General features: G+C 34.8%; 1 protein-coding gene and 1 long non-coding RNA gene across 2 annotated transcripts in view; one reads left to right on the top strand and one right to left on the bottom strand.

Annotated features, from left to right (window-relative positions):
• Positions 1-393: 393 nt before the first annotated feature.
• The window catches only part of LOC122468974, a 38,839-nt gene continuing 23,337 nt past the window's right edge, over positions 394-15,895 (bottom strand). Inside the window, exons 4-6 of the long non-coding RNA XR_006293358.1 lie at positions 4,146-4,310; positions 663-978; positions 394-553 (exon numbers count right to left, since the gene is read on the bottom strand). This is a non-coding gene — a long non-coding RNA (uncharacterized LOC122468974). The remainder of the gene's footprint in view (positions 554-662; positions 979-4,145; positions 4,311-15,895) is intronic.
• LOC122468973 (60S ribosomal protein L28-like) lies at positions 6,134-6,414 on the top strand. The gene is given in 3 exon segments (XM_043555952.1): positions 6,134-6,316; positions 6,318-6,336; positions 6,338-6,414. Coding segments are annotated over 3 exon segments (213 nt in total). The 5' UTR covers positions 6,134-6,173; the 3' UTR covers positions 6,389-6,414.

Genomic DNA, 15,895 nt, shown 5'->3' with positions numbered 1-15,895 from the left:
CAAGAGTCAACACTTTCAGAAGAAATACCTAAAATCTAGATAGTTCCAAAAGATTTAAATATTTCGTCATTCTAAAACTGAGGTTTTCAGGGGTGTAGCAAGAAGAAAACGTATGCCAACTTTTTCTGAAAAGTAGCGGGGAGTCAACTTATTGATGCCAGTAGCTAAAAAATTGCTTTAAACTAATTTCCTTTTGGATAATTTGTACATTACATTTTCCACTCACCTACCTTTATCCTTATATGTGTTGTTTTGTCTGGCTGTTATTATATAAAATACATGTTTCAGTCACTACTTAAAATTCAGGGGCATAATAAAAACAATTTAACCCTTTGCCATTTTAGCATTTGGCTACACTGACAAGAACACACAGCATTGAAAAAAATGAGGATATCATTTTTTATCATGTTTTAATCTTACATCTTAAATCTATTCTTGTATCTTCAATCAGTTCTTTCTTATAGTTTTAGCTATTTGAGTATGGCTGCTTTGTTAGGCAGGATTTTTTCCAAGCTTCTTTTTTCAGTTGCTTTCCAAAGGTTCAAAAATAATCCTGTCACAACAGAGAAGAAGAGCTTATAAAGATGCTTTAAAAACCTTATCACCAGGAAACAGTGCACAGTGCATTGTATAATATAGTGTCTTAAAATACTTCTGCTTACCTCCTCATTGATGCTGCTACAATATTTACATAACACTGCTAACTAATTCTTCATTATGTAGATTATTTATCCTTTCTCTTGGAGACTGTCTTCCCAGCACATTTAATATTATCGAAGAGAGGCATTGTTTTTATTTCTACCTGTTTAGCAGCAATGTATCTCTTCTCAGTTCTGGGGCTCCATTAGTGGGTCACGATTCATGTTTACTGCTCCTTGGGGTAAGAAATGAAAGTAGGAGGAGGTCTGTGGCAGGACAGAGTCTTGGCTAGCCATCAAGGCAAGTTGTTTATGGATGCAGGATGGGTTATTTCAAAACCTGAAAAAAATAAAAGAAAGGAGCAGTTGTGGTTCAGAGGAACAGTTGTCCTGGGAACAAAAAAGTGAAAGTGGAAACTAATATTTTTAAAAATATTTCAACAAAAAGACACTTTTAGTACAAGATACCTTAGAGGCTGGGGAAAATTATTTGAAGCATTAAATATTTTTCAAGACTTTCTGCATTGAATACATTTTTAAACCCTAGGCAAGATGTTTTTTGTTAACATTTCATGTTGAAGAGTTGATTCACATCAGAAACAAACAAACAAAAAATCCTATTTCCATGTGACAGAGGAGCACTCCAAGGCAAATAGCATATAGGCATTTGGCTCTACCTAGTTTCAACCTGAAGGTCAATCCAGATGGACAAGGCCTTTGAGTTCCCTCTTTAACACTTCAACACTCTGTTAAGCCTCCTTTCCCATTAATCTTGTTGTACATGTGTCTACCATTACAGCACAGTGCCTCAGGCCGAGATCACCTAGCTTCCAACACCGTTGTTGGTCCCACTCCACAAATAAGTCACCTCATCAAGCAGCAACCAACAATGTGTTGGCTCATACCCACACCCTAATCTCCTGACGCTTAAATACACTGCTTCTCAAATACATCCCTCCTCCAGAAGCTAGGGAAATGAAGCCTAGAGGTCACTTCCAAGCTAGGTTTTTCCATGATTCCTACCAATTCCCCAAGCAACACCAAAGGCAGATATGTACAGTAATTGAGTTGCTGACCTGCCTTAGATTTGCTGAGGAAAAAACAAAAACAAAAACAAAAAACATCCAGGTTAACGTTTTTTTTTTCTTAGCTGCAACGATCAACATCTAAATTTTAGAGGTTCTATAAACCTGTATATTTTGATGTACTAAACCTGGCTGTGTTTATATATAGAGTGGCCATCCACCCTTTTTCTCACCAAGTCAAACAATAAAATCAGGATCATTCTGTCAAATAAATGCAGTAGTTCTTCCAAACCAAATGACCAAATTCATATGGTCATTTAATGAGCAAATTACACCTTTTAATATGTCTAGCTAAACATTAAAGTCATGTGATAATTAAGGCTTTGAATACATATACCTATATATATATATGTATATATATATTACTAGAGTATGAAACCTTCCCTATTTCTTATAAAATTAAAAAAATAAATATTTATTGACTAGTAGAAAAGTGACACTGAACTGCGGACTTTCACAAAGTTGCTCCTCAGTGATGCTATGAGTTGGATTTTAACATCCATTCAAACTGAGGAGAAAAACAGCCTCACAGAGAACAAGTGACTTCCCAAGGTTACTCAAGCCATTAAACGAGCTCTGATTCAGTTCTCCCAACTCCAGCCCCAGTGTTATTTCCACTACTTGATGCTGCAACTCTTCATTTGAAAATTTAATCATAAAGAATACTATATCATTAATCTACCAACATGTTTTCATTCCACCTTGTAAAATTTGCTGAGTAAAAATGCTGTCCTCTGTTAAACTGCATAACCTTGGACAGGGCTAGGGTAGTTCTGATGTATTGAAACAGATCTGATTACAAACCTACATCAAACTATAGGATTAAGAATTTGAAAAGCAAAAGTAAACTTTAGAGCTCACAGTTCTGTTTCCAGCAAGAATGTTTTTAGATGATTTATAATGGGAATTTGTCAAATTACTTATTATAATAAAAATACTTGATTGTACTTAGTAACTGTACATAAGCATATTTTAAACCATTTTAAGAGGATGAACATGATTTAAAACTCCTTATACTAATTTCTGCTTGATGTAGAGGACTTATAACAGATGCATTAAGGAGATTTAATGAACTTCACAAGGATAAAACTTACCAACAGAGCACTTTCTTTAATGCTGAATTTTAACTCTTATACAATACTAGTTTAAGAGTACATTAATGAGCTTTAAAAAATCTAAGTAGATTTAATGTGTTTGGGGTTTTAGTTTTTGTCTATCCATAATGCAGAAGGGTGTGTTGTCTCATATGAAATTTTGTTGAACTGTAGATAAGTCATTTTTATGATCCTGTAAATAGCACTACATATTATATTAAGTGTGTTCAGTAGGTATTAAATAATCATTTTGACTTAGTTCCACAATTTACATGCAATACATTACTTTAACTTCTGGACCAAAGAATGGTATGCTAAAAGTGCTATTTGACAACTGGACATAACTGAATGACTACTATTTTGTTAAAATGAAATTAATAACAGGTGCAGCCATTTCATGTGCAGTGTATTCATCTCTGGTGCTTTAGATTCTTATGCAATTTGGGTCGTAATGTAAATAAAATACCTTTTGTCCTTTCTGTATGATCCCCAGTGGGCATTTGTTGGCATTTTCTCTACACTAAGCAACCTACTACTGTTTACAAATATCAAGGTAGGAGAAAGAAAGAAAGAAAGAAAGAAAGAAAGAAAGAAAGAAAGAAAGAAAGAAAGAAAGAAAGAAAGAAAGAAAGAAAAGAAAGAAAGAAAATTAAAAAAGAAAACTACCTTTTATAGTTTTTTAAATATAGGATTAATCATTTTCTTTAGCTATCAATTATTCTAATTAGCAGGTCTATTATTTAATCATCCCCACCTTGTTATTCTTTTCATTCTCATACTTGATTCTTGGCTACCTGAGAAAACAGAAGTTTCAGGCCTTGTGAATATACATGTGAATTCCACCTATTTTTAGTTGAAAAATCCTCTTCAATATTTTTGTATGCTAGCAACTTGGTTCAGATAGAGCTTATATTCCCTGCATAATCCAATAAAAATAGCTTATGTGTGTTTAAAGTGCTTTATACATATTAATATTCTTACCAATACATTTGATCCTCCAAGTCCAGAAACATATTTGGAAAGTTTATGTGACTTACATAAGTGGCATCTACTTACCCACAGTCCTGACTCTAGAGCTCTGTACCTTCTAATGAGAAGAACCCTAGTAGAAACATATGTAGTAATACCTAGAGAAACATAAATAAGTAAACTAAAACCTTGGGAACTATAGAAAGACAAAAATACACATCTGTACAAATAGCTTAGAATTAAGAAATGTTCCCAAGGCTGCTGCTGACTTCTAGGAAACAAATTCCTGAAGAGTTTAAAGGTTGCCCTACTCTCAAGGGCAAATTAGTCTCTAAAGTTTCTGAGCCTTGACTTCTTACCTATATAAGGGACTTAATAACTGATATATCTAAATCTTCTTCAGTAGGCCTCCATTTTATTAAATCCAGATCTTCCTGAGCAACATGGAATTCTATGTAGTCTTCCATTTAATTACCAGCATAAAGTATTGTCCTTATGCCATTTGGTATCATAATTCCATTTCACTGGAAAATGAACAAAATCGAATTCAATTTTAGAACTATATATAATTACATATAATATGAAAAAAACACAAAAACTCCGTGTTTGTTTTTAAGATGCCAAAAGAAAACTGAGGTTATTTTTATAAAGAATATGATTTTTTTAATGAAGAAAAATTAGGATGAAGAGACATACACAGAAATAGATTCACACTACGGATTTTGATGACAACTCTCTCTCTCTCTCTCTCTCTCTCTCTCTCTCTCTCTCTCTCTCTTTCTCTATCTTTCTTTCTCTCCTAATTTTCCATAAGAACCAGGAGCACAGAGTTGATGATAATTCACAGCTCATGGCCACACTAATCACTGGATTGTGAAAAGGACAAAAGGTAGTTGAATTCATTTATAAAAGAGAACATGTACAAAAGAGAGAAGAAAGGGGCGTGACCAACAACAAATATGTAAGAATGGTAAAAAGTATAAGAATGATTTTTAAAAGGCCAATAACCATAATGCAGTGAGGCTTGCCAAAAATTCTAAAGATACGCAAAATAGGGTTTTGAAGTTATGTTCAGAGAAAATGAGCATGTTGCTTCAGAGTAACATTTTTATAACACATGACAAAGAAAAGGCCATACCACTCAACTTTTATTTTATTTCCATCTTCTCTGTCAAGGATAGCAAAAATAATGTTGGTGAGAGGAAATTGAAACCCAAGAAATGTAAGATTGTAAGAAAGCAATTCTTTTTCTAAATGACTTCATATCTTTTGTCCCAGACGAATTATAACCCAGGTTAAAAAAGGAACTTTCAAATAAAATGTCGCATACCATTGAACTATTTCTTGAGGCATTGTTAATAATCAGAGATAACCAAAATACTAGAGCAGGGGAAAAATGTTATAATTTCTTTTTAAATTAAAAATCAAGGACTGAGCCATAAAAAAGAATGAAATCTTGCCATTTGCAACATGGATGTATCTAGAGGATATAATGCTAAATGAAATCAGAGAAAGAAAAATATGATATGATTTCACTCATGTGTGGAATCTAAAAACAAAAACAAAACACTTAAAATAGTGAACTGGTGGTTGCCTGGGGGAGGTGAGCGGTGGGATGGGTGAAGCAATGAAAGGGATTATGAGTACTCTTATCAGGGGCACCTGGGTGGCCCAGTCAGTTAAGCATTGGACTATTGATTTCTGCTCAGGTCATGATCTCAGGATTTGTGAGATTAAGCCATGTGTCAGGCTCTGTGCTAATAGTGCTGAGCCTGCTTGGGATTCTCTCTCTCTCTCTCTCTCTCTGCCTCCCCCCCATTGCCCTCTCTCTTTACCAAAAAATAAATAAACATTTTTAAAAAGGTACAGTTATGGTAAACATTGAGTGATGTATAGAATTGTTAAATCATTATATTGTGCACCTGACACTAATATAAAGCTCTATGTTAATTATACTTAAATAAAAATATAAGAAGTTAAAAAAATAAAGAACACTTGAAAAAAAATCCAAGAATTCTATACTATACTGGAGAGTGAAATTAATTCCATAGAAAATCTTAGAAATTATTATTAAAATATGGTTTATTAACAATTGGAAACAAATGTTCAGTAGGAAGTAACATGAGTTCACTAAACGTAAATCATGCATGTCTTATCTCGTTTTTTTGTTGACAGATTTAGCCCATTTATGTAGCAGGTGATTTCTAGACACATATTCCAATTTGGGCAAATTATCAATTAGATACAATCTTGGATGATATATTCATCAACAAGAGAAAAAATCACTCAATTCCATTATAATTTTCTAATGGTTTCGATGGGTTGTATTAAAAATACATTATACAGCTCTTTCGTTTCTAGCTGCAGTAGGGAAAGGGGCTGCTGCCATGTCAGCCCACCTGCAATGGATGGTCATGCAGAACCGCTCCAGCTTCCTGATCAAGGGCAACAAGCAGATGTACAACCCTTTGCCCAATAACCTGAAGCCACGCAACTCGTTCTTATACGATGGGATGATTAACCACAAGACTGGGCGTGGAGCCCGCAGCCGGCCAACTGCAAAGGGGTGGTTGTGGTCATTAGGCAGAGATCTGGCCAGTGAAAACCTGCCACCTCCTACATGCAGACCAACAAGAATGCCCAGGCCACTCTCAGCAGCATCCGTCACAAGAAGAACAAGAACATTGCTGCTATTCACAGAACCAGTGCCATCCTGCGCAGTCAGAAGCCTGTGATGGTGAAAAGGAGGCACGCCAGCACCACCAAAAGTTCCCGAACGCCTGCCTCCACTCCAGAGCAATAAAGACGTCAACCACCTCTGCGGGAGGGGGAGGGGGGAGGGAGTTATAATATATATAGATATATTATAGATACCTATATATTATATATAATTATATATTATATTATATTATATATTATTATAGTATATATTATATTATATATTATTATAGTATATATTATATATTATTATAGTATATATTATATAATTATATTATATATAATATATATATATATAATCTGAAATGACATTTTTAGTGGAACAGGGTTCTGTTCTAGGTTCCATTCTCATCAAATGCATCTAAGAAAAATATTGCATAAGTCTGGATTGAGCAGAGAAAAGCAGTGGTGGCTAGAGGCCATGATAATATACCTCAATGATCAACTACAAGTCTAATTGACCAGGGTCTGAAATCCAAATGTGTGTTTGTGCTGAAGGTACGTCTCCCAAGGGCTGCTCATAATTAACCATGGAACCTGGTAGGGATCCTGAAGCAAGTATGTTACTGGAAAATGTGGGACTCCCTGACAGGTGATTTTGGCTTAAGGGCTCCCCCATGGCCTTGCTGAACCTTCCTCATAATCCAGGATTGGATCTCCAATCAGATTGAGGGAAAACTTAGTTAGGCACCTAGAGCATACACATGGATCACTGGATTTCAGGTCTCAGCTACAAAAAAAAAAAAAAAAAAAAAAAAATCATGATTGGAACTCTAGATTCTAAGTTTGATGTAATTCCAAGATCTATTCAATGGGAAGTGATAATAATACCATAAGTGTAACTTCCTCAGAATCGTAGGGCATCAGTAGATTCAAATAGGAAAAACAAAAGCTAACAAATGAGAAAGATTTCAACATCTTTGAGATTGTATTAGTCTAAGAGTAGTTTATATTTCTTTAAAAGAAATCAATTTGTAAGTAAAATAGGGTCACAGGAAATAAATACATAAAAATAGTTTGGTAGTGCTTTTTAAAAGAAAATTTTTTAATGTTTATTTTTGAGAGAGATAGAGAGAGACCAACTGCAAGCAAAGGAGGGGAAGAGAGAGAGGGAGACATAGAATCCAAAGCAGGCTCCAGGCTCTGAGCTGTCAGCACAGAGTCCAACACGGGGCTAGAACTCACAAACTGAGATCATGACCTGAACTGAAGCTGGACACTCAACCAACTGAGCCACCTGGGTGCCCCAGTTTGTAGTGCTTTTGAGACAACACATGCCCACATACATATACACTCCACTGATCTAAAGAATCTAGCCTTTCATTCTTCCATCAGGAAACCTCAAGTTTTCCTTCCACTTCCTCTCCTGTGCTGTGTATACTGGATGGCTCCTTCTGTTGCAGGCCACCCTTCTTGATGTGTGTTAGTGTGGCTCACCACCTGGTCTGTAGAGGTCTTTATCTTAATTTTTTAACCATCCTGGTAGAATGTGACTTTCCATTATTTAAGTTTTTAGGAAAGACCAAAAGATATGCTTTATTTTCTCATTCACAGATATCCCTAGTGGGCTTGACCTGCCAGCTCTACAGATGTATATGGATAGCCCTGAATGCAGTTTAAGCTCTCAGGCTAGGAGCCAGAAAAGGTAATAAAAGAGATATTCAAAGACGAACTGCTCAGCAGGCATTTGAAAATACTAGATTGGAATTCAGGAGAAATTATACCAATGGATATAGATTTAAGGATTGTCTGCATTAAAACAACAACTGAAGAATCAGAAGAGATCCATTTAATGAGGGAAGAAGTGTAGAGAGAACAAAGGGCCAAGACTGAATCTTAGAAAATGCCAATGTGACCTGGGTTGGGGACCTATTTGAGCCTCTCTACAGGTCAGCCCTTAGACCTTTCCATGGTCTCTACTAGCTCTCTGTGTACTTTATTTCTTTCTGTCTGTCTTTGCAGAAGCTCCCACAAACTCAGCCTTCTCCATTCGACAGTTTCTAGCACCATTCCAATTTGAGATTCTGTTCATGTCAGCTACACGGTAGCATAGTCTCCCCAACTTCCCTGACTTCCTTTGAAAATTATCTAGACTCTTCTCTCCTCAGGGTCTTTCTCAGTAGCCTATATAATAAAGCACAAACATACACAGAAATACACACAACAGAACATGTGCAAATATGCACACATGAGGGAAATCAAAAATAAAAAGAATAAGAAATACAAACCGTTAAATGTAGTTTTTAATCTCTAATTGAACAAGTAGGGGTAAATGGATACCTGATTGTCTCCATTTAGCCCTATGTTTTCATTTCCCCACAGATAAGACCCCATTACAGTTTCCTTCTTGCCTCATTCATTGTCTTAACCCCTCTTTAGGAGACACCATTTCAGAAGTTCTCTTAGGCTTAGCACAGTAATTTTCAACCTCTCTTATCCATGACCCATGGATAAAGTGTAAGAAATACACTTTATATCATCGCTCAGCAAACACTTAGCTGAGTGTATGTACATGTGTTTGAAATAATAATTCCTATCCTTACTGCAACAAATGATATTTTTCTTCTACTTTTTTTCCCCCTGTTGTTGGTTGTTACCTACTAAACTAATCCCATGACCATCTATTGAACCTAGAGTAGAGCCATGTTTTGAAAAATCCTGATTCAGAGACAACAATCATGCACGCAGATAAAACACATGGAGAAGTAAAAATGTTCCCTTTCTCTCAAAGGGGTCATTTGCATTTCCCTAGACCCAGCAGCCCTCATCCACAAGTCTTCTGCTCGGTTTGGCATTTTCCTGTATTTGCTCATATTTTCAGCATTTTCCCACATTTACTCATATGGAGTCTATGGGGAAAGGGTTGAAACTCTGGCAAGAGGTATTCCTAATTACAAGGGCACAGGAGGAGGCCAGAGAGTAATAGCACTTACCTCATATCTTTTCTCAAATGTCACTTCCTCTGTGAGGTCTTATGTGGTCATTGCATCTAAAATCCAGACCTCTACTAATGCATATATCCCTATTCTCCTTCAATATTTGCTTTTCCTTAGCAGTTGACAATATCTAATATTTTATATATTTAAAATACCTATTTAATTTATTATCTGTTTCCCCACTGTCATAATAACTCTAAAGGAACAGATGCAAAGAACCAGAGTGTTTTTTTGGAGGAAAACTTAGAAGCAGAGAAAGAAAAAATAAACATTTTTCCTGAGCTCTCATTATCCAGGAGGAATGTGCCTAGGCCAAAGTGAGGCTAGACTGCATACCCTATAGCAAGCATGCAACAGAGAGGAACCCTTATCCACATAGCACTCTACACATTTATAGGTACAGGGAGAGAAAACAGCTTTGAATGTAACAAAGGAAAGTTCTGTTCAAGAAAACAGCCTTCTAACTTTCTCTTAAAACCTACTAAAGATTTTAAGGGAAAAGACACGATCAGACTTGCTTTTATAATGTATACTTTGTTATAGTGTGAAGTTGGTTAGACTGGCTATTAGCAGTTCCTCTTGTCACTCTCTCTACCTTCTGAAATTGGCTAAGTTTTCTCCAGGTTAAGGAATTTGGCTGGTCGAGACCTCAATAAATCTTAGGTAGTTCAGGGAGACACTTGGCTCCATTAGCTGTAAAGAATATGTACTTGAGGGTTGCCGATGCAGTCATTATGTGCAAGGCAGAGAGAAGAGGGATTACAATATAATTTTGTGTACTTTATTCCAATTTTTAAAATGATAGAAGATAAATCAGGAAAAACTTCTTTTCACCTTGTAACTCTAAGGAGCCTAATCAAAAATGTTTGCTATCTGGTATAATTTGCTTTTTACAAGATTTTAATAAAATATGATTCCTTTCTACAAGGACTCTGAAGTATTAAAACACAGTAAAACCTTTTTTTTTCTCTTATACTGATTAGGAATTTTATTAGAACCTTGGATTTCTTAAATTTCGCCTCTAGAGCAGCACTATTTAGGAGGGACAGAATGTGAGGCACAAGTATGTATGTAATTTAAAACTTTTGTGTACTACATTAAAAAAAGAAAATAGGTGAAATTAATTTAATATTTTATTCACATTAATGCATCTAAAATATATCTATTTCAACATGTGATGATGTAAATAATTAAATGAGACATTTCACATTCTTTTTTCTTATAATAGACTTCAAAATCTGGCATGTATGTACTTAACACATATAACATGTCTTAAGTCAGAATAGCCACATTTTAAGTGTTCACTTTGCCTAGTGGCCTAGTGGTTACCGTATTGGACAGGCATATTTCTAGATCTTTTTTTGAGAGAAAACATTGGTAAAATGAGATCAGGAAAGGAATGTTTACTGAGTACCTACTGCCGGCCTGACTGTACAGGCAATTTTACATTGATTTAAAATTTAATACTCCCAAACGCATGTGAGGTAGTTCTTACTATACTCACATACTGCCACTCAGAGGTTTAATGAACTTATCAAAGGTCATCCAGCTAATAATTCTAGTTGGCCCCAAGATATCCTCTGTCCACCCCTCTTTTCTCCCTCAAAGGAGATATCCTTACTAAACCTTTTATTATCAATAAATGCTTAAGCTATAGTAAATATTACCCAAATCCTAAATTGTTATCTGTTAAGGCAAGGAAAGAGGAAACTGTATTCATTTTCTTTATTACTTCTTTATTATTATTATGCATACACTACCATGATATCACACAAAAAATGTAAATTTGGATTCATTGATTTGTATATTTCAAGACATGTTTTTCACAGAGCTCATAAATTTGGAATCTCTAAAATGATACCTAAAGCTGGTGCTTGTCAGCTTCTGTCATTATCAGATCAGTCTTTTTATAAACTGAATTTCTTGGTCTTGGTTGTGAAGGGCATGTGAATATGACAGTGTCAAGGTCTGACATGGCTGAAGAAAATATGTTTGTTCTGATTTGCAGTGCATGAAAAATATTAATCCCACAACATGTAGGCCTATATTTACAAGCCATTGCAAATTGATGCTCTGCATATTTTGGTCACAGATAATTCTAACATAGTTGAATGTGAAATTGGCCATGCAGTATTAAGAAGATAAAAAAGTAATTGTTGTACATATTTTGTTGTTTGAATTTGACATATTCTACTACTTGAGAATTGCTTTATTTTGATAACCTGCCACTGATAAAAAAAATAAAAACAATTTTCAAGAGTTTATAAAATGTTCTATGCTCTATCTGATTGAAAGACAAGAAAACAATTTCTTTCAAAAGTATAAAATTCCAGATACTACTATTGTAAAAGAATAGATTACGGAAAAGAAGCTATTTCTGAAATAGAGATTGATTTAGTCCTATAGAAAAATAATGACACGTGCATCAGAACAGATATGCAAAGATAATTTTATAAACTCATACTCTCAAATAAGAAAAAATGTTAAAGTTTTATCTATGATTTAAGCAAAACTGAAAAAAACCAAAGAGGAAGATCTCTACTTTTGATAACTTAATCACTGACTAACGTATAATTCATATACTTTTATTGGTGAACAGGAATTCACTTTTTCTTGAAAACACTACTCATTTTCTTTGGTTTCTTTTTTAAAAATTTTGAATATTCAAATATTTTTGATGTATTGAAATAATGTTATCTGTAAATAACATGAATGTTGGCAAGGATGTGAGAAACAGGAACGCTCTGCATTGTTGGTGGGAATGCAAACTGGTGCAGCCACTCTGGAAAACAGAATGGAGGTTCCTCAAAAAATTAAAAATACAACTACCCTGCCACCCAGCAATAGCACTATTAGGAACTCATCCAAAGGATAAAAGAGTGCTGATTCATAGGGCATGTGTACCCCAATGTTTATAGCAGCTCTTTCAACAATAGCCAAATTATGGAAACAGCCCAAATATCCATGAAATATTTATTTAATTTTGAGAGGGAATGAGAGAGAGAGAAAGAGGCACAGAGAGGGAGATGCAGGCTCCAGGCTCTGAGCTATCAGCACAGGGCCCAACACAGGGCTTGAACCCACTAACCTTTATCGCGGTGAGAGCATGACCTGAGCCTAAATTGGCTGCTTAACGACTGAGCCACCCAGGTGCCCAGGTTGATTACCAGTTTTTGACATGAAAATTAGACATTACAGAATTCGACATAACTATAAATGTTTGTTTTATATGAAGTATGTGATTTTTTAAATCAAATCATAATGTAGATGAAAGTATTTAAACTTTATTTTGAAATTTTATTTGTTTTGGTTTGCATTTAAAAGAAAATGATGATTCACATAGAAAATTTGGTTCTAAAAGCAACAGTTTTGAATGGCATGCCTTGCAATTTCATGACCCACTTGATCATGATTGATCCACAAATATGGAAGAGGATTCAGAGGTAATTATAGCCAAGTTGAATTATGACAAGTTATAACAATGGGTAAGAACATAATTTTTGAAGTCTGAAAGACCTGAGACTAGAGTTCTGCCTCCCCCATGTAATTACCATTTGACCTTGACATCTTTAAACTTTTTATTGAGATGAAAATTAGAAATACTAATCATATCTACCCCATAGGATATTAAGTCAGATGATATTTACCAATGGATTAAAGTATGGCACATAATTAGAGCCATGTTAATTTTGCAAGACTATGGGTAAATGGACTCAAACAAATTTAAAGTTTTGTAATGAAATATTCAGTTGTGTCATTTTTTAAAATTTGGATAACATGCTAATTTTTGTTAAATTTTCCCTTAAAATTTCAAAACAAATTTCTTCTTTCTATGGCAAGTGATTTAGAAAGTAATAAGTACCCTTCTATTCACACCACAGTAAAAAAAAAACAAGTAAATGGGGAGCTCTGGAATATTTGTTCTCTTGTCCAATTGAATTGTAAAAATTTCATGTATGTCAGCCTATGAACTAATTAGTCAACTAACTTGTGTGCACATTCTTGTTGTCTCTTAGCTTTATTTTCAGACAATGTGCTAATTGTATTTTCCTAGCTGCCTGCTAATGTAATATAATTGTTGCGATATAATAGAATGTCATTTAATAAGTGCATTTTCAGCATCAGATTCAAATTATGTTTGCATACATTTTTGATAACATTAAGCTGTTCCATTTATTCTTAAAGAATTTGAAAGCTTTATTTTTATACTCACTTTGTTTTGTTTCAAATAATGTTGTAACTTGGCAGAGATTGTAGAACTCTTTTCAAAATTTCACTGCATAAACACACTAAGGATTTGAGTAATTTTTATTCCCATGAAAATTATCCCCAACAAAAATAACTTTAACTTTCTTGTCATAGTTTTTCTTTAAATTTCTAGTGATTTTGTAGAAGAATTTCTGACATAATATATAATGGCTTAACGTTTAATATAATATATGTTACTTCATCTTAAACCAGATGAATCTCATTGCTAGATTCTTTCCTTTTTTTAATTTTTACCAACAATTTTAGCTTTAATAGTAATTATATTTCATTTGAAAAAAGTAATAAAAAAAGTTATGAAAAACTATAAAGGTTATAATAACACTATTATAAACAATCATAGAAGAATCTAAAATTTAAAGTAAGTGCTAAAACAATTTCAATACCATGTGTATTAGAGTTCTCCAAAAAATGCAGTCAATAGGGTGATTTAGAGACACACGAGAGAGAGAGAGAGGGAAAGAAAGAGATAATAAGGAATTGACTCAAGTGATTATGGAGACTGACAAGTTCCAATATCTACAGGGTAAGCTGGCAAGGTTGAGACCCAGGAGAGCGGACAGTGTAGTTCCAGTGTGAAGGCAGGCAGGCTAGGGTCCCAGGAAGAGCCTACCTTCACTTTGAGTCAGGCTTTCAACTAATTGAATGAGATCTGCTCAGATAACAGAGGGTGATCTGCTTTCCTCAGTCTGCCTATTTAAATATATTCACATCCATAAACAACCTCACAGAAACACCCAAGATAATGTTTGAGCAAATATCTGGGCACCCTGTGGCCCAGTCAAGTTGACACATAAAATTAATCATCACACCATATTATACACAGAGTTTACTATATCATTATTCCCCAGTCCACAACAAAATATGACCCTATGAGTTGAGCCTGCACTCATAGATATGCCTGATCCTCACCTGGCATTAAATTCAGTGCAAAAATATACACACACGCTATAATAGTTTTCTGCTTTCCACAGTTTACAATTCTTGGCATGCAGGGGTCTGAATCTTTTTGGTACCAGTGTAGCATTAAATTATATTGCAATGATTCGATGAAAAGTTGCAAATATATGCACAGAGATGACAGAACAAGCTTTTTCTGATACATGTAAAAAATGAGTTAACCTGGCAAAGCAAGTTAACTAATGGTCTCTGACGTTTTGAATTCAGCATACAACATTCTTGATATATTGTGCTGCTTTATTTGATAGTTGAAGTTATTTTCTATTAAATTTTTTACTAACTTTCACAGGATCTGAATCCTCTTTGTATTAATTCCTAGCAGCCACTTTTTGTTCTTACTTATGGGTCACAGATCATTACTTGTAGAAGTAGCACATTGAACATCAACTCTCTAAAATTCTATAAAATCTCTAGGAGACCATCTGGAAAGGAAGAATTTTCCACTTGATAATAAGGAACAAGCATATTCTAAATTCTGGTATAGGAATTTAAATAATCCTCCATTGATAATTTGGTATTAAAAATAAGTACCTGTCTGGAATTCTCTCCTTTTCCTTACCTATTTCCTGTTTTTCCTCCAGTAGGTGGGTTTCTGGGCATATTTGGTCAAATCATTGTGCCAAATCAGCTGTCATACAGGAGCCCTCTCTGCCCATTAACTTTCTGGCTTCATACCCTATATTGGCAAGCAGAGTGCTTCTGGACATGTGTGCGTTTTGCCATTTTAATGTCCTTCAAAAGCACATTGATAGAAGCATTCTTTGTGTCTCCCTTTAGAACACAAATCATATTCTTATTTGCCCACCATATTTTTGGCCTTTGATTCTTACCTATGTCCTGAGTGAAATTCAATGAGACCTCCGACCTAGAAGGTCTCATTGCATTTAACTTAGAAGCAAATCGGTTTGACATTTAAACCCAGAACAAGGGTTCTTATCCCTGGGCACCTTGTATATTTATGCAAAATTTTGTATGTATGTGCATGTATACACATTTTCCTGGGTAGAGAGCATACTGTTCACTGAGTCTTAACTGTGTTCTTCATCCCAAATAGGTAAAGCCACTGAACCAGTAGGAAGAACCGAGATTCACTAATTTCTTTTTGTATTATGGTTCTTCAGGGTTCTCCAGAAAAACAGAACCTGTCTCTCTCTCTCTATATATATATATGAAAGAGTGAGTTGAAAGAGGAATTTTAAGCAATTGGCACGTGTAATACAGAGGCTAGC

Source organism: Prionailurus bengalensis, chromosome B3 (assembly GCF_016509475.1).
Source record: "Prionailurus bengalensis isolate Pbe53 chromosome B3, Fcat_Pben_1.1_paternal_pri, whole genome shotgun sequence".
NCBI lineage: Eukaryota > Metazoa > Chordata > Mammalia > Carnivora > Felidae > Prionailurus > Prionailurus bengalensis.
This window is presented reverse-complemented; position numbering and strand designations above follow the sequence as displayed.